Genomic DNA, 27,257 nt, shown 5'->3' with positions numbered 1-27,257 from the left:
AATTTCTGGAAGATCTCTATCAGTTAGGGCTCCATCAGAAACACACAACCACAGGAGTTATATATGAAGAGATTTACTGCAAGGCATTGGTTTATGTGAGTGTGGGAGCTGATGGGGTCAGTCCAGAATCCACAGGGCAGGCTATCAGGAAGGCCAGGCTGGACCTCTCAGGCACAAGCTGAAGCTTCTGTCCACAAGCAGAATGTCTTCTTGTGGGAAACTCATTGTGCTCTTAGGGCTTTTCAACTAATTGAATCAGGCCCACCCAGATCATCTATAATAATCTTCCTCAAAGTAAATTGATTATAGACTTAAATTGCGTCTACAAAATACCTTGACAGCAACACCTAGATTAGTGTTTGAATATTTTCATCTGGTCTCTGGGGAAACCCAGAGTGAGTCTCTGAAGGCAGCAGGTTTCAACAAGAGCTCTAAACAAGGCAAGCCAAATATGACTGTCCAAGTTAGATGACGTCCAGAGTTAGAGGAAGCGGTTTGACGCCACAGGCAGTAAATGGAAGGAAATTGAAGAGGATGTCTAATATTTTTGGGAAACTTGAAAGGAGAGGTGATGTGATGTTGTACTAAGATGATCTGGCTGAAGACATGGCCCTGTGACTTATGTCTCAGAGAGGTTACCAACATGTCTGAGCCTCAGTCTTCTCAACTGTGAAAGGAGGATAATAAAAACAACCCATGGGTATGAGATTTAAATGAGAGGATGCGAAGGAAAATGCTTTATAAACTGTAAAGCACAATGCAGACAACTGAGCTAATGTAAAGACTGTCAGAATTAAATTTCATCACACCAGTGATTTAAAAACCATTTTATGTAACTTTACTTAGAATAACCAAGAAGCCAAGAGCATCTATACATCTATGGCGTGTGTATCCTCTACCCACATGGGAACAGTGGACGTGTGCCCGGTCAGCACGTCCCAAGTGCCCCTGGGTCTGGTCCACTGGAGCTGTGATCAATACACACAATTCATTTGCATATTTTTAGCATTTTTGCTGCTGCTTATTTTTGGTCAAAAGAGGCAATGCTCAGTTTTATGGCATTTTGTTTAATTAAAAGCTAAGTCCGTCCATGTAGGAAAATATTAAAAGAAAAAATGAATGGCTTCATAATTAAACAGTCAGTGTTTGCTTTTTAGAGCCTCGTGCTGGACAGCGTGAGGACATTCTGCCTGCGTGCCCGGCAGTGCCGCTGCGTTCACTGCAAGAATATGTTCTGTGTACTTTGTCATTATTTACCTAGTCTTAGAAACTTACAAAGACCTGCTAATTTTCAGTAAATCAACTCCACAATCTAGAAAAACAAAATGGGAGCGGAGTGGGGTGGGGTGGGAGAAGGATGGGAGGAGGATTCTCTTCTCAGAATTTAACCAGAAAACTCCCTCATTTTACCTTCCGAACCCTGACTTGGAGATGTGCAAGTACCACCCAAGCAGGAAGCAGCTCTTTTCTGGACTTCGGGGGGAAATTATCTGAGGTATGTAAGCCACAGGCTAGGGAGTTACTAATCCTCAGACTACAGCAAAGCTTCAGGGGAAAAAACGCTGGGTAAACACAGTCCAACCAAATCCTTTATCATCTTTGGTAAAATTAAGTAAAAATAGCACGTAGTAGTTGCCACAGAACCCTTAACTAATACTCCCTGAGGCCAAAAAAATCAAAAGAGCTTGTATGAAGATATTAAAGTTGTTTCTTAAAATAAAACAGGGGTTGGCCCAGTGGTCTAAGTGTTTGGTCCGTGCAGTCTGCTTCGGTGGATCCTGGGCATGGACCGACACACGGCTCATCAAGCCATGCTGTGGTGGCATCCCACATGCAAGGTAGAGGACGATTGCCACAGATGTTGGCTCAGAGGCAGTCTTCCTCAAGCAAAAAGAACAGGATTGACAACAGATGCTGGCACAGGGCTAATCTTCCTCACCGCACTCCCCACCCTCCAAAAAAAAGAAAGAAAAGAAAATGTCACATATGTTGAACTCAACCATCTGTTTTTATGGGACTTCAACAAACTGATTGACCAAATGACTTAAAGTTCTGAACCTTTTATAAATGGGTTTCTTGGATAGTCAACTCCACTGGTAACTGTGATGTTAGTTTAAGATAACCACAGCAATTTACTAAAAAACAAATTCGAAAGGCAGTATAACTTCAATAAAACCCAGAGGAAATCATGAAGTTGCAACAACTTTAGTATAAGGATGAAAGAAATCTCGTCTTCAGGTGGAGGTCAAAGTTTTCTGTGGATAACATAGGAATTGCAGCTGATGTCCTGGCTTTGCAGAAACTACTTTGAGATACTAAAAGGAGCTTCTGTTTCAGAGATCAACAGACTTTCTCTGAAAAGGGCTCAATAGTAAAGGTTTGGGATTTGTGGGCTGTCAAGTCTCAGTCACAAATACTAACTCTGCCACTGTGGCTTGAAAGCAGCCATAGAATATATATGAAGGAATGGGCGTGGCTTGTTTCAATAAAACTTTATTTACAAAAATTATGTGGTGGGCTAGATTTGGCCCTCAGCCTGTGGTTTGCTGACCTCTGCTTTAATCAGTGAGAAGTCACCTTGTTTGTATGAGTACAGAAAAAGGGGTGAGGAGAAGGAGAGAGAGAAAAGTGAGAGAGGAGAGAAGAGAGAGAGAGGAATAGAAACGTATTACAAAAAGTATTTAAAATTAGTAATCAGTTCAGAGGGAGGGGTTAACCACTAAAGATAGTGGTTTCCAAATTGGGCCATTCATCAGAAGCACCTGGGAAACGTAATAATAGATTTCCAAGTTCCACCCTCCCGAGACTGCCATTCAGTAGATCTAGGAATATTTTTATATTGCTCAGTGATACTTTTTATCTAAAAAGTCAAGTAACCGTAAGAAAAAGCCGTTGACCCAAGGGAAAATGATAAGAAAATGAAATGATATAGATTGACTCATAAAATGAACCGTGTGGAACATTTGTTCTAACATCCAGGCGGTGGACGCCAGGCAGGGCTCTTCAAATGCAGTTGAAGGGACTGGCAAAAGAAGAGCTTTGGCAAAGGGAGGGTGGCAGGGAGGTCCTGGAGCGCTGGGAGGGGACTAGGGCCATCGCTCATGCATTGAGCTTTCAACCTCCAGTTGCGGCAGAGAGCTGAGTTCCAGCCCTGGCTTTGCCGTGAATGTCATGTGACCTTGGGCAAGTCCCTTAGCTTCTCGGGGCCAAGGTTTCCTCATCTGTGACTCCTCTTCTAGCAACAAGTGTGGGATTCTGTAAAACACAGATATATCACAGTGGATTCTGAGAAATCCTAATCTTTTGTCCTTTTCTTATGACGTTAAACTAAACACAAGTGTTTAAGAGTGAGAGAAAATTAGACTATGGCATTTTAACTGCCCTCTGGAAGGGTTTTCAGTTGCAAAAACAAGACTAAATGAAACTTCTGGAAGGACTTTTGGTTTAGATGAAAAGGTACCCACTCTACTCTTCAGGGTTTCCTTTTATGAAGGATGTCTCAATAATCGCTCTAGGTAACTCATCAACTCTACTTTTCCAGAGACACTTCACTGGTCCTCCGTGTCACTTTGCCACAAGTGCGTCTTCAATATGCTGTTTAAAGATACTAGTTCATCCATAGATGGGAAGAGGAACAGAAGGAGGGCTGGCCAGAGGCTGAACAAGGCTATTCAGGAAACTCCTGAGCATAGTAATTCGAAAGGCACAGCAGGTTTCTACCCGTTAGGGAGAATGACTTTTTTTTTTTTTTTTTGAGGAAGATTGGCCCTGAGCTAACATCTGTGCCCATCTTCCTCCACTTTATATGTGGGACGCCTGCCACAGCATGGCGTGATAACCGGTGCATAGGTCTGTGCCTGGGATCTGAACTGGCAAACCCCGGGCCACCAAAGCAGAGCCTGTGAACTTAACCACTACGCACCAGGCCAGCCCCAGGGAGAGTATCTTTTATATTTTTAACAAAGCAATCTCCACATCCTGTGACTGGAGCTGAATAAAAATGCTATTTAAGATAGGGAGAGAGGAAGAGATGGGGGCAGTATTTTGAGAGCTGAAGTCCGTACATGTGCACAACATGCTATGACCACTGATTTTGTGCTAATTTAAAATTCCTAGGAAGGCCGTGTGCGGTGGTGCTGGAGCCCTTCAGAGTCTGCTGATGTTAAGAACTCCAGTTTAATTTCATATTCAACCTGTTGGCCTACCTTCTCTTCACTACCCCACTTCACTAGATACATTTCTACATCATATCTGTTACCGCTCCATTATATGCAGTTCCTAATCTCTTGCATTTAATAACCTTCACCACTCTTTCCAAAAGGATTAATGCTTCATACCAACTTTTATCTTTCTGTGAATTAGCAATAACCAATTTCCTGAGACCGATGTGAATTCAATCCAGGAAATTAAATAGCCAAAATGAAAATGAACGTCTATATTCCAACTGTCCACAGAGAAATCTGAATTTAAGCTTGGGCCGACCACAGTCAGCTTTGCTGTAACGCAACACGTGCGTTCCTGGAATTCCCTGCTCTGCGCAAAATCGCACAATAAAACCACAGAGCTTATGGGAATAATGAGACTAGGGGAACACCACCCAAAAACGTCATCAGTGATACATTAGAAAAAATCTAAGAACCTAATAAAAACAGTAGCACAGTTTTAAACATGCTAAATGGTCAGGAAATATATAAATACCCCAATAAATGTGGCAGGATACCTCGAAAAAGATTTGAGGGATGCCTGTGGGAGTGGGCGTGGGAAAGGCTGCAGTTTTTGGGTTGTTGTTAAGTCGGGAGAGGAGAGTGATTTGAAGTTGCATGGAAAGTTGTAACTCCAGATGTGGGCCAGTGTGACTCCGTGACTCCAAACACGTGTTGAAGTGAGATAGCTGGTAGATGTTTGAGGGATGTGTGTCTTGTGTATTCCTATGCAGCACAGTTCAGTTGGGTGCAGTTTTCTGTGTTCATCTAATGTTCCTTGAGGACGAAAGTGCATACAGCAAATGTGAAAAGTGCTTTATTCTCAAATTATTCCCTTACTATAGCAATTGCATTAGAACAAATACGCATTTTCAAAACAAGTGTTACAGCTGAACTGTGTTTGCTAACCTGGCACCAATGACAATGAAAGGCTATAAAAAAGCCTTCTATCCATCAGTGGTATCTCAGTAGTTTCAAAAAATGCTGACAGAACACAGAATGGCTAGTAAAAATTTAAAATGAAATTATATAACTTTATTCATTGAAGAGACGTCTTTTCTCTGTCCGCCCATCTTGCAATAAGTCAGTTTTGTCACGGAAGTTTCTATTACAGTCATGTGTTGCCTAACGATGGGGATACGTTCGTAAAAACGCGTCCTTAGGTGATTTCGCTATTGTGTGAACGTCAAGGAGCATACTGAAGGGACACAGAATTTGCCACCCCAAAATGTGTCTCTTTAACATGAGGATTATTTAGGCTGATTACTTTTAAGAAAAAGACTCAAAATTAAATTAAAAAAAAAAAGAAACAAAAGGCTCAAAGTTTTTGTTACCTCCCCTTTGACTGTCTGAAAGAATTTAGAAGAATTTAGATTTAAAAAAATCTGTCTCAGGAAGCGAACTATCACCTTGGCATCACATGAACTAGGTGGCAGACAGGGGGCAACCTAGAAAAGCTTGCTTGTCGGGTTCCCTCTGCGTTCTTGTGTTTCTGTGTGACCAAACACTTGTTTTCCAAACATTTGCTCCTTTTCCCTCACCTGTGAACTGCCTTCCTTCCCTTTGAAGTCCCTGACTCGCCTCACCCCTGACATCTTGCTTGTCTTTAGCTGAGGATGGTATTTAAGGTGAGGGCTTTGGCTGTTTTGGTGAGTTAGTCAGTTTTCCTGGGTTTCCCTGATGTATACATTATTAAACTTTTGTTTGTTTTTCTCCTCTTAATCTGTGTCATGTCAATTTAATTCTGAGACCAACCAGAAGAACCTAGAAGGGTGGAGGAAGATTTCTTCCTCCCCTCCAACACTTACACAAACCTAGATGGTATAGCCTACTACACACCCAGGCTGTATGGTACTAATCTTATGGGACCACCATTGTATACGTGGTCCGTCCTTGACTGAAATGTCATTGGGTGGCACATGACTGTATTTACTAATAACATAGTTCACAGGTTGAAGGCAAAGCTCTAGTTAGTGAAAAGACTGAATTTTACTTTTACTTCTTCAAGGCTCAGCTAAAGATGCTCTTATATTAATAGATACTCTTATTATCGTAACAGAGAGAAGCACAATTGAGAGAGAGGAACAAAGGATCCACTTGTGAGTCGTCAAAGTGCTTTATTTTGTAAAGCCCGGCTCGTGACTGGAGTGTGTTGTTAGCACTAGGAGATACAAGGCAAACTTCCTCATTCTGTCCCAATACTTTATCGACAGAAATGAATGACAGAGACTGTTACAGACAAAAATAAAGCATCTTGTAAACTTCTAAAAGCATACACAGATTGGCCACAAAGGAAATGGTTACTCAGATAATGTACGTGTACCTTGTCTTTACTTCAGGGTCTCACCTTTGTAGTCTTGGGTCAAAGAAACTTCAGTCTAACTTCAGAACACTGAAAGGGACTTGATGCCAGAATGCATGATGGGAAGGAAGAACCAAATCACAGTCTCAATTAATTGAAATGTCTAAAATCCAGATTTGGACAACCATGGCAAGGTGGTGTTACATCCTCTGTTGAGGATAACAAATCTGTGGGAAGTCAGTGGATAGTAGCAGAATGGCATTGCCGCTGGCTTCCAAAGGTGATGCGTTGGGTACCATCTCGTGTTTTCTGAAGTAAACCTGCATACCTCGGGCACACGGCAGTCTTGACAGCCCTGAAGGAAAGCTGCTGGAAGAGGCAGTATGGCGGGGGAATCGGTTGAGTTATAAGTAATTATTGAAGGGTGGATTTTTTTTCTTTTCTGAAACTGCCTACAAAAATCATCTCGTGTTTTAAACAAAGAATTTCAAAGGCACAGCTTTAGCACAGTGTATAAGTTGATAACCTACTCTAAGCAAGTCTAACATTTTAGCTCGACGCCTTTCAGAAAATGCCGGAAAGTTGGTAAATACATGATCGATGTGGGAAATTTATAACTTGATTAAACACAATCAGCACAGTTTAGGGCAATGAACTTACATAACCAGATTTGGGTTAAACATTTTTTTAAAAAAATCATTAGGTTGATAAATGTACATCTGGAGGAAACAAAACCCTTTTCCTTTTATTGTAAAAGACTGCCTACCATGGACTCTGAATAAAACATTCACCCCAAAACATGACTGCGGATACATTTCAAAATATGACAAACATTATTTCACCTACACTGTAAAATGACTTTACATGTAAACTTCAAAAATCACATGCTGTACATTAAATTTTTAGATTCAAAAATATCCCTGTTTTCCTAATAATGTAAACAGTAAAATTGAGGGCTTCAGTTAAGGGATAATTCATAACAGAATACCACTGTTGAAACAATGGTTAACATCAACGTCTTCTAAGTCAGATTTGCAATCAGTAACAGGAGAATCGAGAGTTCTAATGCTCTGCTCACCTTCCCACCATGGGAGATGTAGATACCATTGCCCAAAACTATGCACTTTTCGGGTAAGCTTTATTTTTATTTTGTAGCATTAATTCCTATATTGCAACATAAGAGTGTAACAGTGAAGAAGCTCCAGGCAAGAAAAGAGAAGTAAGCAGTTTTCCTGGACATATTTACTGAGGTGAAAATGTACAGAGAAGGTCACCAGGGGCATCAGCTTCTTGCTGGAGGAGGGGCGTTTGTCCCCGGACACCAGGAGTCCTGACACAGAGCGGAGGCAGAACCCTGAAGCAGGACACGCTGGAGAGAACAGCGCTCTGCGGTCCAGTGCCAGGTCTTGGGGTACAACTAGTAAGGAGTGTCAGCGTGCGTGATGGAAGTGTAACATTCGCGGTAAGTTTTTTTTCTTTTAATCACCATCATTATTATTATCATCATTATTATTATCTTCATTATTATTATGAATACTGTCTCACATCTTTCAACTCCAGAAAATAAACTGATCCACAGTTTATCGTGTGATGATGCCAACATGGTTGGGCTGACATGCATTTCCTTCTCCCCCTCCCCCTTGCATGTGCTCACTCATTCACTCATTCATTTGTCCACAGCTGGAATCAGAGGATTGTTGCCCAAACCCACTCTGACTGAAGCTGATCCGTTTTCATTAATTAATTAATTAATTTTAAAGATGCGCACGCTCGCTCGCTTTCTCTCTCACACACACACATACACACACAAGTCAGAAATAGCTAGAACAATGCTGGGAAATATCAGGTAGCTGTTAAAGCAAGTAGCCCCCGGATCAGTCATCGTGGCCTGCAGATGTACACAAGGAGGGGCTTCACTGAGTGTGGTTCTCGTTTGTCCCACACCGAAGCCACCTCTGTCCTTCCCATACTCGTGTCTGTCCAAGGCCGTGCAGGAGGTTACGTCAAGATGTGGCCAATAAAGTCCAAAAAGCGCTTTGAATACTGTTCCGGGTTCACGGTCGAGATCTCCGCACCAGCCTGGGCAGTTTTAAAGGAGAAGAAGATTGATATAATTACTACGCGAGATGTACAGCAGTTTCTGATTACAGCTGAATGTAAAGCTAATAATTTCAAATCTGTGCAGCCTCTGCTCTTAAAATATAACTCAAAGCATCTTGGATATTGTGTCTGAATAACCAAGGTTCTTAGGAGTCTGTGTGTGGAAATGAGGCCGAGCCGTAGGAGCAACAGACGCTGTTACCACACACTGAGCCTGCTGCACCTTTAAAACCAAAATCCAACCAGCCATGTTTGGGACGTTCCTGTCCAACGGTGACACCTGTGTAGCCCACAGTCGAAGCCATGGGGACAATACTGTTTTTCAAGGAAGCAGATTGGGGATACCTTGGAAATGTACAGACGTGGCATCTGGCTAAAGGGAAACCCTGATGACGATAACATAAGGATCGTGTTCATTCTTCAGGACTGGGGTAAGCACTTGCGTGCTCAGAAATGAGGGGTGACAAGAGCAGCAGTGAGTTCCATGTCAGCTGCCTGGGCTCTCTCCTGGCACCGTAACTGGGTGAGACACAACACAGCTGCGTGCCTCTCCCCAGAGGGGCCGGGGCGGGCTTCCCTCAGCACAGGGCACAGGGGGCCATTGTTCCCCTTCACAGAGACCTGCTTGCAGCCAGGAAGCCGGGCCCCTCGCAGAGGCCCAGCGGGGGATTTCCTATTAGAGAGGCACAGCGCTGGCAAGCAGACTCCGCGTCGTTACTGGCCAGCTTCCTGAGCTGCAAAGGGCAAGCCCAGCGTTGTACTAAGTCACCAGGTGTTATTTTTAGACAACCGTGCCCACCAGGGATCCTGTAATTTCCATGCCTGGCCTGGGCCACTGGGGTCTCCATGGAGGAGCCCAGGCCTCGAAGACAGAGAATGGTTCCCAGCAGCAGCTCAACACAGCCTGCCTTCGCCAAGAGTGATGTCTTGTTCTTGCAAACGGCCCCATGATCTGGGCCCAGGCGGCACAATATAGAGCTGAGCGAGCAGCTCACAGGAGACTAAGGTGGAGCCATGTTTGGCATGGTACATTCCAGCTCCCTACGGTATGGAATATTACAGCAGGTTCGAAGGGGGATGGGAACAAACACAAGGGGTCTCCCCCGTGTTCAGCCTGTTCACCTCATGTATCCCCCTACAAACCCTATCAGCAAGGCTTTAGGACCCCTTTATCAGCTGGGGTAACTGAGGCTCCAAAATGTCCCCTCAAGGTCACACAGCTGGGAGAGATGAAACAGGGCTTCCCACCCAGCTCTGTCTTTGCGGTATATGCACATTTCCAAGCTGAGGTGAGCATCAGAATGACCACAGGGCCTTTTAGAGCCCCTCCCCAAGTCCCTGGACTGGACTCCAGATCAGCGAAAGGGGACGGTGCAGCTGGCACGCACACAGTTTATGAATGGTACCCAGAAGGTGGCGACACCAGCTGCCGGGCGAGAGCTCCTGTGGACGCCCCTCTCAACAGCGTCTGCGGCCAGGCAAGGTCTCGGGCGGTGCTCTGCACACAGCAGGGACGCCCTAAGTCACTGTGGAGGATGTGCCTGAAGTATTTCTGTGGCAAATGGAATATGGTTTTGGATGGTTCCACTGCTGGGATGACAGCCTGTTTGATTTTAAAATAGAGCAAAAGAGCCTGTAACAGAGGTGGATGTTCTGGTGTATCTTGGTTAGCTCTACACTCTGCTGGGAGGTACCTCTCCTTCCAGTGTGAACAAACCAGGGACCAGGTCCATCTCTGTAGGATGGGCTCTGTGGCTTGTCCAGCGCATCGGGAAAGCCTAAAGGGAGCCCTATGATATAAGCATAATGGGTACCCCATGCCTTGTGAAGGTCAGTTGGGCAGGGGGCCGGGCCTGGTTCCGGGGAGTGATCCCATCTCTACCACTTCCTAGTGATGCGACCCCCGCAAGTGACCACTGCAGCTCCTCTCCTTAGCTTCTTCAACTGATAAACAGGGCAACACTTGTGTCCCTCACAGGCTTGTCATAGGGAGTTGACTGGTTAACAGATGCCTGGAGCAGCGACAGTTCCGAGCAAGCACAACAAAGGCGAGGAATTCATACTATTAAACTGTGACCTTGCACTCAAAAGATTTCTGCAATAGGAAGAATATAATTCATTGTGTGAAAAGAAATGTAATACTGCAGATTTCGGAAGTGCCTGAAGCAGAGAACAGTGCTTCACTTCTGAATAGTTCATCTTAAACACTTAACTATCTTCAGCACTTTTATCTTTGTAATAGTTTTCAAAAAAGAACATGTATGATATTCTAGGGATGCACGTGTCTATTCCTGTCCCCAGTGTGTGAGTTCCAGTGACTTGCCAAAAGCCTGGGGTGCGCGGTGGGAGCAGGCTGGTGTTGGCATTCGTGGCCCTGAACCTCGCACTCAGAACATGGGCCCCGCAGGAACAAGAGCCACTGCAGGACTCTGAGCGGCTGCGGGAAAGGCAGACCTGCGCTGGCCCCGGCACCGCAGACCCGGTCGAGGGCCCAGGAGCAGAGGGGACGAGCCGGCAGATACTTACGCCGTGTTTAACAGTCTTGGCTGCGTGGGCCGCTTTCTTTTTCGCATCATAATGAGTCAGGATGTCGATAATTGCCATGAAGTACACCTCTTTCCTCGGCGAGTCTGTAGAGGGATGAGAGCAACGATTGTGGCACACGTGGCAAGACCTGGGAGGGCACACGCTGCTGCCCGAGGAAGGAAGAGGGGACCGGACATGGTGGGGGGGCGGGGCAGGCTTCAGTAGGATGGGGACTGAGGGAGTGGGAAACAGAAAGCCACAGAGCTCCTGCATTTCCCTATCAAACAGCTTCCGTCCCGTGACCAGCTCCCTCTCAACTTTAAAAGTAAGAGAAAAAGAACAGAACCCCAGGACATTCACAGTGGAGGTCTAAGGGTGACACTTTTTATTTTTTGTTAATCTGCATTTTCTTTAATGACTGTGTATTGCTTGGATGTAAAGAAAAATGCTATTTAAAAAATATTCCATAAAACAAGTAGAAGTAATTATGCTCCTTAATCCTTTTCTACTATTAGATGCCACTGTTCACTGGATTCTCATAGGATATTATCATATCAGAAGTGGATAAGGCAGATATCATCTACAATATCTATTTTCTAAATATTTCCACAACAATGATGCTGTTTCAATTATGAACAATAAGCAAGGCACATTTGACTCATTGTTATAAACTGTTATAACAGTTGAAGAAACAATTTTGGTGAGTAAAATAAAAAGCACAACTCAAGCTCACTTGGCTGATATATCAGATTTTTTTAAATAATGATAAACTACAGTTTTTATTACTCAAAAAACCCAACTGCTTTGATCATATCTCTAAAATATTTTGCTTTTTTTCATGTGTAAGTAGCTATGGCAGAATGTAATATTCCTTCAAATATGCAACTGCCCAGATATTGAGGATTAAGATGGGTCCCACCCTAGAGAAGGGGGCCACAGACCCCTTAATGAGGGGAACAGCAGAGGACAGCCAGAGCGGCACAGCAGAGAGTGTCATCCCCACCCCGGGCCGCCTTCAGTGCTCTTGGGAAGAAAGGACTGTAGATGAGATGCCTGCCCCACAGGAGGTCCACGGGGGTTTGCAGGGGACCATGTACAGCTGGCTCAGGACAGATCCGTGACACTTTAGATCCACAAAAAAGCGAGAGAGCTAAGAAACAAAAATGCTTTTGACATATGTTATCTATATGTATATAAGTGTGTTGTATATAGAAAATAGTTTGTGGTTTTGCTCTATTCTCTCAACATCATGAAACTGAAGGACCTCTTCACATTACACTTCAAAAACCAGAGATTACAGTTACCTTTAACGGACTCTTGTCCCCAAACCAATTTATTGGGACTCTGGAGAATGAGTCTTAAGGGCAGCATGCTTTTAACTGGGGTTACGATTACGGGTAGATGGCAGTGCAGAAATCAAACCACTTCATAGGTAGAAAGAACTGATAGTAACTCAGCTTACTTTCATGGCATTTAATTCCATAAACATCGATGTTTGGATCAAACTCCCCGGGAGCCAAGGGCGGGGAGCTGTTGAGTGTATTTCCGGGGCTGTCCGGAGGGGTTCCCACGGGGTGGGTGCCATCACTCTCCCCCTCCTCCTCCCCTTCATTCTCTTCACACTCCACCTCTTCCTGTTCGGCTCGCTCCACGTCGTGGATTCCCACCAGAAGGCTGTAGTCCATGAGCTTTAACTGGGCAAGAAACTGGAGGGTGGGAGGTCACATGGTCAGTTATGCCTCAAACAAAACCCCAGATTTATAGAAAATAAGCTCAGAAAAGTGCCCACAGGGGAAGGCTGTGAGGAAGGGGCAGCAGAGTGAGAAGAGGACCCCCCCTAAGAGGTGGCCAGGAGCCCCTTTATGATCTCCCACAGCCCCAGGCAGCTGCCCCAGCCCCAAATGTAGCCTCCCACTCGGGGCTGGCTCCGAGCAAGTGTTTTCCTGAAGTGCAGAGCTGGATGCTGAGAGGCATTTGTTTATTACACGGAGGCTGGATCACAGCACAGAGCAGAGGGCATGACTGGCAAGAAGGAGACACCGAGGGAGGGAAGAGACCATTGCTCCCAACAATTCAGACCGGCTAATGGGAAGAAAACCCAGGACCTCCCAAGCAGCTTCCAGCAGAGTCTCAGAACGGTTTGTGGAAGCACTTTGAAATGCAGCCCACTCTGCTGAGGAGATTATTATGCTGTCTGTCACAAACAAGCAAAAGCCCAAATGTCCCCATCAACCAGCAAATGCCTGTGTCAACGCTCTGGTGAGTAACCCAGGCCGTCCGTCCTGGCCGGTTCCTTCTGCTGAGACGCTGAAGGGGGTTTGCTTTCCACGAGGCAGCGCAGACCCAGATTCCTGTTCTCCCTCCCTCTCCTGGTCCGGCCGTGGCTAGAGGGTAATGTGGGGCAAGACCTAACTCTGTGGGTTTGGCTACTCCTGTCTGCCAAGTGCTTTTTTGACTTTTCATGTCATGATTTTTCTCTTCTTCTCTTCCTTTTTAGCAGATGCATCCAGACACATGACCTTAAGCCCAATGTTCTAACTGATCAATTAAAATGTGGGTGGTATTACTGAGGGCAAATGTGGCAGCCCATCTGCTGGCTGGAATGAAGAACTCCCTGCTCCCCAGTTGGCTGGCTCTGCACAGGGGCCAATTCTACTCTGGTCCTGGGGGTCTGAGAAGGTGACCCTGACTCTTGGAGGACTTGGTGCCACCCCCGCTCAGTGATGCAGAGCAGCTGATGGCCTTGGGGTTACCCTGGTGGAATGTAGGAAATAAACTTCCTTACACAAAGGGTAAGCATATGAAATTATGGGTCTTGAAGTACTGGCTGAAAATGACATGAAATTGATTGATGAGACCTACAGAGCCCTTTCTTCTCCCAAGCCTGCTGGGAAGTAGCTTGTCTCTGAGCTGAAAGAAAAGCCATGCTCCCTTGAAGACAAGGCAGAGAGGACCTCAGGCCCGAACTGTCTCCTAAGGCCTTCAGTTCCTCACCGGCCGAGGCCTCCTCCTGGCGACCCCTTCCTCAGCTCCCATCTGTCTGCCTGCCCACCATGAGTCCCCGGGGGCCAGGCTTAATCTCCCACATTTGTTTGGAGCTCAGAAAAAAGAAATTACACAATCGTTGTGTTTACATATTTAAGCAAAGTAGGAGAAACCTAATACTTAAAAATAGATAGAAGCAAAGCCTTTATCAAAAAAGGGTGCTTAATGGCCAAAGGCGACCGGAAAAGGTGTTCAGTATCACTAAGCATCAGGGAAATTCAAATCAAAACCACAGTGAGCTAGCACCTCCCGCCTGTTAGAATGGCTCCTGTCAGAAAGTCAAGAAAGAACAAGTGTTGGCGAGGCTGTGGAGAAAAGGGAACTCTGTGCACTGTTGGTGGGAATGTAAACTGGTGCAGCTGCTATGGAAAACAGTATAGAGGTTCTTCAAAAAATTAAAAATAGAACTACCATATGATCCAGCAATTCCCTTCTGGATTTATATCCAAAGGAGCTGCAACCATGATCTTGAAGAGCTATCTGCACCCCTAAGTTCATGGCAGCATTATTCACAATAGCCAAAAGAGGGAAACAACCCAAGTGTCATCAATGGATGAATGGATCAAGAAAATGTGCTATATACATATGCATATACATCCACACACACACAAACACATTAGAATATTATTCAGCCTTAAAAAAGAAGAAAATTTGTGACAACATGGATGGACTTTGAGGGCATTATGCTAAGTGAAATAAGGCAGTCACAGAAGGACAAATACTGCATGGTATCACTTATATATGGAATTAAAAAAAGTCTAAATCATAGAGAGTGGGAAAGCGGTTGCCAGGGGCTGGGGGTGGGGGAAATTGGGAGCGGTTGGTGAAAGGGTACATACAAACTTTCAGTTATAAGATGAACACAGTCTGAGTATCTGACGTATAACATGGTAACCAATGTTGGCAACACTGCATTGTATAATTGAAATTTGCTAGGAAAGCAAACTTAAATGTTCTCAAAACAAAGGTAAATATGTGAGGTGATGGATGTGTTACCTCGATGGGGGGAATCTTTTCACAACAGATATGTATATCAAATCATCACATTGTACACTTTAAATAGCTTACAATTTTGTCAATTATAACTCCATCAAGCTGGACAAAAATAAATGTGTTACTTACTCTATTAAACAAACAAACAAAACAGAGTGCCTATTCTCAAGCCTTGGATCAGTTTTCTGAGCCGCAGAGAGAGAAGCAGCCTCTGCTCCTCCCCATGGCTTGCCCCAGACTCCCCCATTAAAGTAATCACAGAACCAACTTGCCACCTCCACCTGCCTCCACCAGACTTTCTCCCTTGTGGTCAGAGGCTGTCCATCCTCCCAGAGCTGTCAGGCTTCAGGGTGCATCCGGCTAGGAACCTGTTTATGTGGGTGGCCTTCCCCATCTCGAGAGAATAATAACACCATAAAACACTTGAACCCTGAACCAACACAGAGCCAGTCACCCAGCCCTCGGTCACCTGTTCTGCTCCACATGGGCCCATGGAGGTGGCAGAGAACTAGGCTCTACGGGGCACAGAGACAGCTGGGCTGGCACGAGGCAGGCATTCGGATCCCCGTGCGAGAGGGCAAATAGGCTCGGAATGATTAAAAAGAACTTGCGCAAGGATTCAAAGCAAAGAAGTAGTGAATTCAGGACCCGTGTTCAAAGCTCTTATTCTCTTTGCTGTATCACGCGGCAGCTTTTCCCAAATCTTGTTCTTTACAACACTAGTAGGGAAATAATGAGTTACACGAATCAACTGGTCTGCGAGGAGGAGGCCCTCCCAGAGCTCCTGAGTCCCGTGAGTCTCCAGGAGGGGCACCCGCCAGAGCAGGCCTCACACTGAATTATCAGGGAACCTTTTCTCGACCACCGTGTAGGCCTAGTGTTTTGGAAACAAGACATTTGGGAAATAGTGCATTAGATGCACCCAGTCATATCCTCTGACCCTAAGAGGCATCCCGGGCAGGATGCTCACTAGTGGCCCCACTTTGTCTCATCTGCTGCCAAGGTTCCCAGGAGGATGTGCCTCAGGCTGAGCTCAGCCTCTGGGCTCCTAGAGAACAAGGTCAGTGCCTCCTGCTCGCCTCCATTGCCCCCTCCCACGCCTAGCATGGTGCCTGGCCCCCACCCCTTTATCTAGGGCCTCTCTGGCCCGCTCCCCCCGCTCCCACTGCTCATCCTGGAAGCCTCTGGAGGTCCTGGCACAGGTGGAGACACTGGATTGCCAGGTGGCAACATCTCCCAAAAGAGTCCACCTGTGTGTGGTGCATGCAGGGTGGGTGGGAGCTCAGCCGGGCTGGGTCCTGCTCAGCTTGTATGGTGGCAGGGCAAAGGCCCCTTTACCCCATTCCTGCTCCCTCTGGACCCTTGAAAGGTCCCTGGGAAATAGTAAAGATCAGACGCTACTCGAATTTTCCCCTCTAGCCCTCTGGAAAGGGAAGATCTTTTCAAAATGTAAATTTGATCCTGTCATGCTCCTGCTTAAGACCTTTCAGTGGTGTCCCATTTCCCAACAGGCAGTGGCAAACGCTAACATGGCCCAGGGGGCCTGGATGGTTGGGCCCCATCACCCCTGGGGCCGTCTTGAACCCTGTTCTCACCCCGTTGTGGCCCTCTCACCTGCACCCAGTTACCTCTCACTCAACCTGCAGACCCCAGCTGCAGGGGCACCTGCTCACGGAAGTCTTTCCAGATGCTGTCCAGGCCACATCCCCAAAGTACGGGCGTGGACAGCACTGCACACTTCTCCCTAATGGTGCTTGGCTTAGCTGCACATTCAGTTTGTTAGACTATCTGAGTAGCTTCTGTCTTCCCCAAACACGGCAGCTGTGTGGGGCAGGAGCTCTGGCTGTTTCTGTCACTGCAGGAGCGGGGCTCAAGCGAGATACTCAATATTTATTGAACAAATGTATGGAGTGCCTGCTGCTTCTTCCCCAGTCCCCCCAACTCTCCTTTATTTCCCTCAGCCCCTTCCTCCAAGAAATAACCATCCAAACCAAATAAAAACGAAGAACAACAAAAATGCTTTGTCTGAGACTGCAAGAGGCAGCACCTGTCAGAAGCAAAATGAGACCGTTTACAACACAGCTTTGCTCTGTGGAACAGAATCTCTCTTTAATGTGTAGGTCTACTGTTTGACCTTGAGACGGGTGACCTTCCAAGATACGTTCAAGAGTGCTTTACGTACAGAAGGAAGGGGCTGCCTTTAATCAACCTGCCAAAGGTCAGACACAGAAGGGGTGACAACAGGGTGGGGCTGCTGCCCTGAGTAGGGTGGGTCTCTGTTCCCCTTATATCTGTGCTGCTCACAATGGCGGGCAGGCCCAGAGACCCCTTCCTGGGCTTCCGTCTGTGGTCACACCACTGTTGAGTCTCCTCTTCCAGGAGGAAACATTTGTATCCAATAAATGAAAGTGAAGTTAGCTCCCAGCACTGCCCACTAAACCCTAGTGAAATGACAAAGGCACCTCTAGGTAAGGAGCCATCTGACATACCCAAGAAGATCAAGGAAACCAATTACAGTTCCAAATGGGTTATTATATACATTTCCCAGTCTATGAGACCAAGATAGAAATGGAAAGACCAAGCACAGCATGGTGGTGAAGAGCAGAGGTTTTGCAAACAATCTGATTAAAAAATAGGCAGAAGAGCTGAATAGACATTTTTCCAAAGAAGATACACAGATGGCCAACAGGCATATGAAAAGATGCTCAACATCACTAATCATCAGAGAAATGCAAATCAAACCACAATGGCTATCACCTCACACCTGTCAGAATGGCTGTCATCAAAAAGACAACAAGTAAGTGTTGGTGAGGATGTGAAAAAAAGGGAACCCTTACATTGCCACCAATATTCCCACTGTTGGTGGGAATGTAAATTGGTGCAGCCACTATGGAAAACAATATGGAGGTTCCTTTAAAAATTACCAGTATAACTACCATATGATCCATCAATTCCAATTTTGGGTTTTTACTCAAAGAAAACAAAAATACTAATTTGAAAAGATATCTGCACCCTTATGTTCAGTGCAGCATTATTCACAATAGCCAAGACATGGGAGCAACCTAAGCGTCCATCAATAGATGAATGGATAAAGAAGATGTGGTAACACACACACTGGAATATTACTCAGCAATAAAAAAGAATGAAATCTTGCCTTTTGCAAGAACATAGATGGACATGGAGGGTATTATGCTAAGTCAGACAGAGAAAGACTAATATCATATGATGTCATTTATATGTGGAATCTAAAAAACAAAACAGAAACAGATTCACAGATACAGAGAACAAACTGGTGGTTACCAGAGGGGGAAGAGGTTGAGGGGTTGGCTGAAATAGGTGCAGGGGATGCAGGGGTACAAACTTCCAGTTATAAAACAACTAAGGCACGGGGATGTAACACACAGCATGGGGAATATAGTCAACAACATTGTAATAACTTTGTACAGGGACAGATGGTTACTAGACAAATCATGATGATCATTTCATAATATACATAAATGTCAAATATCTATGTTGTACACCTGAAACTAACATAATATTGTATGTCAACCATACTTCAATAAAAAAAGAAAAGGTAAAAAAGAGCATAGGTTTTGCTGATAAGAGCGACTCATTTATTCTTCTTTAATTAAAGTATCAGATAATCATAAAAACAACAAAAGAGTATAAGTTTTCGAGTCAGATGGGAGATTAAATCTTATTTCTCTCGCTTCCAAGCTCTGTGCCTTGACAATGAGTTCACCTCTCTGAGCCTCGGTTGTTCTAACTGTGAAATGGGACAATGCCACTAACCTCGCACGGGTGTGGAAGGATGAAAACAGAGAATGCAGCCAGGACTACAGCAACAGTGCCTCGAATGTACCGAGGGACGCTGCTCTTAGAACAGTCAGCGTTGTTATGACCATGGAAGGGACCTTTTCTCAACAAGTATGCAATTCAAACTTGAGAGATGGGATCAAGTTAGGTGGGCCCAGAGGAGAAACATGTGGAAAAGCCCGTTGATTCACTAGCTCTTATCTTCACAAAATTTACTTAAAATCTCTTCTGCAGTCGAGTAAAATGAAGCGTGGCAGTAAATCCCAGATTCTTGTTAGAGAAAATTCCTTTTGGGTATCACACAACTACTGTGGACTGGAAAATGACAGGCTCAGAGGAGAGCAAGGGTCAAGGTTCCGCTGTTGGGCTTTGCCTCCAGCTAACATCAGCAACTTAATATATGTTCGCTCTGCTTTCTGTTCATCCCTTTGAGCTTCTGACTCAAATTTATTGATTTTTTTAAGTGCATCAGATTTCAAAGTATGGAGATTTTAAAATCTTTGTCATCTTTAGGTCCCCTCCTTTCCAACCTCTTAATAATTATCTGCCAGACCTTTGATCAGCCTATTTTTCCCTCAGAATATCCCATCTAATCTGATTTCCCCATAATTAATTCCTTGTTACGCCAAATCCTCGCGCTAGTATCTTCCTCCTGACCTTTATGAGGCCTGTCACAAACTCTTCTAGAAACCTCTGTGGCAAAAGAGCCGTTAATAAGCTCTCCACAACAGATTTAAGTTCACTTTATTTGCTAACTTTATTAACACATTCGTTCTACTGGATTACCACCTCCTAGCACATCTGTGAGGCAGAATTAAAATTCCAACCAGCTCTATTTAACAGTTATATTTTATTGCTTGTTGAAAGTTATAATAATCCTCCTTTGGGGCATTTATCAGAAAACAAAGTCTCAACTGTGCTCTCATAAACATTTTTAATTTGCATTTTATATCAGAGCAGTTAGGCGTGTGGCCTCTGACGGCCTCAAATCTCAGTCTGAATTTAATAGCTCTGTGTCTTTGAGCAAATTATGTAGTGTCTCTGGACTCAGTTTTCTCATCCATAAACTGGGATAATAACAGCACTCATCCTCAAAGAGTTGTTATAAGAATGAAAAGAGATAGTGATGCCTAGGAGGGACTCAGACCCTACGTGCTCTGTAAATTCTGGCTGCCAACCACCCCCCACCCCCCAACACCCTCTCCAACCATTTCCAAGGCTGTGGGACCATCAACATGAGAGTTGAGATGCCCTGTGACAAGGGCGCTCCCAGATAGCCACAGGGAGAATGCAGTTTTGCATCGTGTGACGTGGTCCCCAGTGTGAGCCAATGAGAGGAGAAATCAGAGTCGGCTCTCCGGGACCAGAGTTAATAACAAGCAGGTCACAAAGCAAAAGTGACTTTCACTCTCTGTAGAGCACTTTCTCTCGGAGAAAAGAGCTCACAAATATTTAGTTATGTGCAAAGCTATCTGAACAAAAGCTCTTTTCGTGGCATATGAAAAGAAAAGGATTACAACTGCAGAAAAACAGCAGCTGGATTCTCCAGTGACAATTCTTTCTTCTCCAAAAAGTGATTATTTATTGAGCTATAATAAACTCATCTTTTACTTTAAGCATTAAGGAAACAACAAACCCCTCAACCTGCCCCCCCCCCCCCCGCCAAATTGTACTCACACTAACAGGCCAGCCAGCTAAATTAGAAAGCGGGGAATTGATGAAAAACCTAAACTAGATTAAATTCTAGCCTCATTATCAAGATCAGATGTCAAGCTACTTCACCATAATTACCTGCTTAAAAATTTAATGATGCTTCTGCATGAATTTCAAAACTAAAGACACTTTTATCAACCATTGAGAATTTTTTTCAATGAAAGAAGGCTTTATGCCCTGCTTCTATTTCAACAAGACATCCAAGTGTGAGAGCCACGTATGGGATTAAACTCCCAAATCCTCTAATCAACACCATTATTACAGACAACAAAGGGCCAAGAGGATCCTTATGCAATTCGACTGTAAATCTGAACTGCTTCAGTTACGTTATTTCTGGAGTCCAAATATCACAGTGATATTCAGCCAACTGAAAAAAAGATGAAAACAATATTTTTGGCAGATCACAGATAACCCTAAGGGCTAGTTACTGTAATTGCTAAAATTATATTATTCTCAGGATCAAAGGTTTGCTGATTAATGAATAAAAATCCAAAGACAGTATGTCTACCTACGGTACTTAGTTATCAGACCAAGTTAACCCACAGTAAGATAAATGCTTAACAAATACGCATTGTAATAATAACCACTGACAACTGAGGAAAATAAATGCTTATTAATGAAAGACTGGAGAAGAATGTTCCACGATGAAAGCAAACACTTTTATCTACTTTTTTTTAAAGTAGACACTTAGATCCTTTACTAATAACCAATCTTTAGGTTCTAATTGAAGCATATACATCATGTAGGTTAAAATAAAGCAAAAATGTTCTTATTAAAATAGTTTATGTCCTAAAAATAACTAACTAACTTGGTCAGTCTGAGTGTCTTTCAACGAAAGAGCTGTTGGATGATTAACAAGGAAATTGTAACACTCTTCTGCCCTCGTGGGGAATATGATCTAACACACAACATTCATTCTTTGGCTCAAGTCATTTAATTGTTTTTGTTTAATGACATGGAAAAGAAAATCATTCCACAAAGCCTCTCTCTCAGCAGCAGATCTGTACCGGTATGCGGAAACCGTCTTTCAAGGAAAAAAGAAGTACATAGGCATACACACATTCATATGAATGAAAGCACCAGCTAAGAAAAACTTAGTTTAGTAACTATCTAAATTGGAATTCTCTTTGCACTGCCTTGTAACCTAAGGAATTTCAAGAAAATCACTTTTTTGCTGAATTTATTTCTAAAAGAATTATATAAGGAAGTCCAACAGGAGAGTTGCAATGCCTTCACGATAAACGAAAGGATAGGAAAAGGTCTATTTTTAATTCTTAAAATGATACTTAAAAAGAAAATGCCTTCATTCCAGACTAAAAGCCCATTTCCACATAGTATTTTATTTCTCATAACCCTCCCCCGTGACCCCGGAGTCCCAAACCGTGCTGTTCCCATGATGTGGAAGGCTGGCGTGATGGATCTACTGACACTGATGTCATGGCGGCTGGTAGAAATATTAAAGCATCAAGTGACTGAGGCTGTGTTTACCAACATCAAGATGTGGTTTAGAGGGAAAAAGCCCCCAATTCAAACAGTTACTAAACATTTGTTCTTGAAATGCTCCGTTGTTTGACGGGACACAATCTTCCCCTCCAGCCAACTCCGCTTGCTGGGGACAGTCAGTCTGAACGGGCTGTGACTACACACAGGCTACCCCCACGACACAGAACACGGGAACCTGAGGGTGGGGACACCCCACAGAGACAGCAGGAGCTTTCTCTGGCCTGTCATCTAAAGGAGAGAGATGCTGAATGAGTACACTTCTTCTTTAAACCAGATCCGATCTTAATAATGTACAATATATATTTTTGCCTTGATTGCAGATGTAAATAGGTGGTTTAAAAAGCTCCTAAAAACCAACAGTGTTGAAATTTATACAATGGGGTTGTCCTTTATATCGATTTCTCTTACCTCAACATCCTTTTTCAGTTTTTCCAGGAACACCTTTTTGTTGTTGTCATCAATATAAATCTTTTGGCCCTCATTAATGAAATCATTATCCTTTAAAGTTGGCAGTTCTTTGGCCTAAAACAAATGAGAGAAAAGAAGGTTGAAAAAAAGCTGAAAACAACATACTCCTTCCAATCCTGGAGGTTAGGCGTCCACCCCTGGAAATTGAGTTCGCCCTGTTCACTGCAGGGGTCTCGCTCAAGACAAGGAAATGTGAGGTGGCTTGAGTACCGCAAGGGGGCACCAGTGAGCTACGAGCACTGGAAGCATTCCCACCAGGAATGGAGGGTTAGACACACCCCATCTTATGAGGCTTCTGTAACACATTGCATGGTTTTCATAGGCACGAACCCGACTGCTTTCTTAGATTCACTTTCCTACAAGAGGTCTTCTAAGGATAGAATTTGTACTCTTGGAATTCTTCGCCAGGAACCCTCAATTCTCTTACTCGTACCACCCAACTCCACACTCCCCCACACTTTTGGGGCAGCCTTTGCTGGGTTCATGTTACCAATAACATGTTGTCTTGTCTCATAAAAGCCCCATCCATAATCGCATCTAATTTCTGAGTCAGGGAGAACATGCAGCCAGAGTTAGCCACCTGCCCTTCCAGGCTTTCCTGCTCACCACCCCACTGAGAAGGAAATTCTGTTTTCATTTGGACAATGTCAAGGGACAATGTCTTCTTTTAATATAAAACATTAAGACGAGAAGTTCTATCCATTACAAATAAAGAAGGTGGTGGGCTTGTAACTAAACTGTACTTAACGCTGATCAACACAAAGTAATGAGCAACTATCAGGACATGGGTCGCAAGAAAAAACTTCAGCTTGTGCTGCAGCATACGGGATAATATAGGCATATAATTTTAAAATAGTGTGCATTATTCTATTTAACGTCATGCAGCCTGCATTCTGGGTGAGTTCAAGACCTCAACCCCCGCTTGCCTCCTTTCGGCTAACCACAGCTTATTTCTTCCAGTTAATCCAACATACTAAATTGCCTTTCTTAGTATCTGAATGGTTCCCTTTTCCAAAAATATGAACCAAATGAAAAAAAAAAAAAGATCCAAGGAAAGAACATATTCTCCTTCCTGGTCCCCACCTGCCTCTCTCCTCTGATAAAAGAAAACTACCGAACCATCTTTCATGCCTGAACTGCTTACTTTTTCTTCTTATTTTATAAAGTGTACACACGTATGTAAACTACTCATCTATCTATACATGCACATACACTACGCAATTCCCAATTAGTAGCAAAGCTACTTTAACTTTGAGAAGATTTGAACAGTTGCGTGACTTTAAATTTGATATAGTGACTGCCAAAATAATTACCCTTACAAAGCGGGTGGAGCGGAGCTCAGAAACCCAAAGATTCAATTCAATAAGCAGTTACTGAAAGACCGTCATGCACAGGGATGCAAAAATGAGTACGTCAGCATTTCTATTCTAAAGGCGTTTGTAATCTAGTACGAAAGACATGAAACAAGGCTGCCCGGATACGTACGATGTAGTGATAAATAACACGGTCCTGGGGGAAGACTGACCTACCGTCAGATACTTTTATGCTGAGTCATAGAGTTGAGGAAATGAAAACGCAATGCCATTCTTTATAAAAACTAAGGAGGGGCCTGGTAGACTAACCCCCCAAATTCGTCATTAATAAGTTAAAAATAATGTAATACATGTAAAAGGAAACCCTGGATGTGAAGACAGCACATTAATGTTAGATGTCTGAGGCAGTCACACTAGACCAGCATCAGTTCTTCTATCAGGATTATAAACCTGATGAGGTTTCACAGTGAATGAAAGCGAGGATCTGAAATTTAACAAACCCATTCAGAGGACAGCGAGCAATATGGCCAAAAAAATACAAAACTGGAAGTGCCTGAGAAAAAAGGGTGGAAGCCAGATCTACAGACAGAAACGGAGATGGAGGAGGGACCATGAGGCTCCAAGGAGACCACGTGGCATTTCTGTCTAACTATGTTTTGGAGATGGGTGTGTGTGTGGATGGTGGTGTTAAGGATTAAGATGTCTGCCTCAACTCCACAACTCATTTCATACATGGAAGAAAAGAAGGGGAAAGGGGTCTTCTGTTTTTGTGTGACTGAAACCTGAAGGCAGGGATGACAGACCATGACAAGGCAGCTATGTGTTTGTGAGATCAGGCATGTGAACACAGGTGAGTGCCATTTCAGGGTCACCCCAGCAGCATCACCTCGTGTGACCGGGACGGCATAATCTGCCTCATAAAACTCCGCACACCCTGCACGATATTCCTCAGCGTCCTTGTGAGTTTCACAGGCACGAGGGATGTATTTAGATTGGAGCCAGTTCAAAAAAGGCCAACCAGGTTGTTTAAAAGACTTAAAGGCTTATTGAAAGGCTCAAGAGGCAAAGGTGGATCCTTCGCAGGGCAGCTGCTAGAGGAATCCAGCCGTGGTTGACAAATACCCATCCCCATGTCCGTGGGAGGGGAGGGCGCTCGGGAGCCCCAGGGTTGGAGGCTCCAATCCCGGTTCCACTCCTTACTTTCCAGGGACAAGGCCCGGTTCCTGAACCTCTCCCGGTTGTCTGCTTAGGTGTAGAAGGGGTAAAACAGGAAAACGGCACCAGCACCAGCAGCAGCCTCGGGTTAATTTATTTAAGTGCATCGTCCCATTTACTTTGCAACAATCCTAATGATTATTCTTGAACTCATTTTACAGACAAGGAAACTGAGTCTATAGAGATTATGCAACTTAACTAAGGTCTTGCAGCCTTGCACGTGAAACTGGTTGGCCAGTTCTCATGCTGAGATGGGACGCCAGGCTGCCCGACTCCTCATCATTCTGTTCTGAGAATTCGACTGAAGCCTGTGCGACACATTTAGAGAGTGAATGTCACTTGTTCTTGTTATCATCATCACCACTGTGAGCATTCAGCGAACTGTATGGATTTACAGCTGGCATTACAGGTTGAAAAACTGCAAACACAATATTTTCTTTAAAAAAACCTTTAACTTCTTTTCTACTAAGAACTAGATGACAAAGATGAGGTCGCCTGATAATGATTCATCCTCAAGAAAACCTTACTGCTTAGCTTTTAAAAAATTTCAATAGATCTCTCTGATAATAAGCAGTGTTTGTATTAAAAACACATCATCGTTTTAAAGTGAATTCATTTTACTATGAGTTCATGAGCTTCATGAACTCTTGGCGTGCCACTGCCCACAGAGGTGTGTCTGCAGAGAAATTATTGTGGGCAGCCACGAGTCTACCTTTTGCTTTGCAACACTGGATTATTTGCACTTAGGGGAGTTCTGAAGGCCTCAGAGTCACTGGGTCTGGTTCTCTAATGGGTATCTTTCACACCCATTCGAGTTCAATGTGGAACCAGCCAGAGGGTGGAGGAAACGGCCAGGGCTCAAGGCATCGGCTCAGAAAGGCTGCTTAGCTGCGGACTCTCCGAGGCCGGCTTCCAGCCAGCGGTCAGCAAGCTTTCTGAAGGGGTAGTAGGTTAAGTCTTTATTTCTTCGCTCTGAATTAAGTTCTCCCGGCCACTTTGTGTAGACTGGGAGCCTCCAAGTGTGATGGGGGAATTGTGGTACCACACAAAGTAGCTGCTGGGAGGTGACGCCAAGGACAAGGCACGAGAGGGAGCTGCTTTTCCCACGTCACCCTCCCCAGTCTGCCCAGGCCTGGACAGGGTGTCCTGCCTGGCGGCCTCCAGCAGCTGCTCCCAGGGGGGAGGCTGTGTACCACCCAACTCAGCACCGAGTCCAGCACTGCCAAAGGAGGCGGGGGAATTTTCTCTTTTGCCTGAGGTAATTCTACTGGGGTGGGCTGGACTCAAAGTGGCATTCATCTCTACTAATGTGACATGTATGTGCACAAACACAGCTAAAGGCATATGCAGAGCGACACCGTTCCCTCTGCAACCCAGCTCCCCTGCTTCCGCTGTTCGGATAAAATAAGCAGGCTGAACATCCCTCACACTTTCCTGCTGTGTAATGCCAGGCCCCAAATTGATTCAGTATGGCCCAGCTTTCTATTTAGGACACAAATTGAAGCCTGTGGTTATGAGCACAGACTGGATCCGGGCTGCCCGGGTTATATCTTAGCTTCTCCAATTATTAGCTGTGTGACTTTGGGCTAGTGACTTAACCTCTCTGTGACTTGGTTTCCTCATCTTTAAATGGGGATTAGCAAACAGCATTGTTGTGAGGATTACACTAGTTCAATCATACATGTACAAAGCTCAGGGCAGTGCTTGCCACCTGGAGAGTTATATACAAACATGGCTCCTGTTATTCGCTGGTCATGTTCTCAAGCATGGCTGGTGTATCTAGAGAAAAGCTCATCACTAATACATCAAGAGCAAGATTTAAAAAAAATTATGTTGGCATATTTAACATTTTTGTACTAGCTGTGATGTTCTGGACCAGCTGCTTAATCTGCCCAAACCTCCTTTGCTTATGTGTATAATGGGAAATCAATGATACCTACGTCACAGCGTGAGGGTGTGAACGAAATGACACAGAACACACGGGGCTTGGCAATAAGAACTGGCTACACATTAGTTTGTTTCTCTTCTTTTTTCTCCCCCTTCCTGACTTTTTTTTTTTTT

The 27,257-nt window shown here is 44.4% G+C and overlaps 1 protein-coding gene across 3 annotated transcripts in view; it reads right to left on the bottom strand.

The window, feature by feature from the left end:
• Positions 1-6,299: 6,299 nt before the first annotated feature.
• PIP4K2A (phosphatidylinositol-5-phosphate 4-kinase type 2 alpha) overlaps positions 6,300-27,257 on the bottom strand; it is a 164,952-nt gene continuing 143,994 nt past the window's right edge. For all 3 annotated transcript variants that reach the window (XM_023631945.2, XM_023631946.2, XM_070255270.1), the window contains 4 exons: positions 22,609-22,722; positions 12,593-12,836; positions 11,131-11,234; positions 6,300-8,583 (listed from right to left, as the gene is read on the bottom strand). In XM_023631945.2, coding sequence (XP_023487713.2) covers positions 8,503-8,583; positions 11,131-11,234; positions 12,593-12,836; positions 22,609-22,722 — 543 coding nt within the window. In that variant the 3' untranslated portion in view covers positions 6,300-8,502. The remainder of the gene's footprint in view (positions 8,584-11,130; positions 11,235-12,592; positions 12,837-22,608; positions 22,723-27,257) is intronic.

The sequence above is a fragment of the Equus caballus genome, chromosome 29 (genome assembly GCF_041296265.1).
Source record: "Equus caballus isolate H_3958 breed thoroughbred chromosome 29, TB-T2T, whole genome shotgun sequence".
NCBI classification, from domain to species: Eukaryota; Metazoa; Chordata; class Mammalia; order Perissodactyla; family Equidae; genus Equus; species Equus caballus.
Note: the sequence above shows the minus strand (reverse complement) of the source record. Positions and strands in the feature narration are given on the sequence as shown.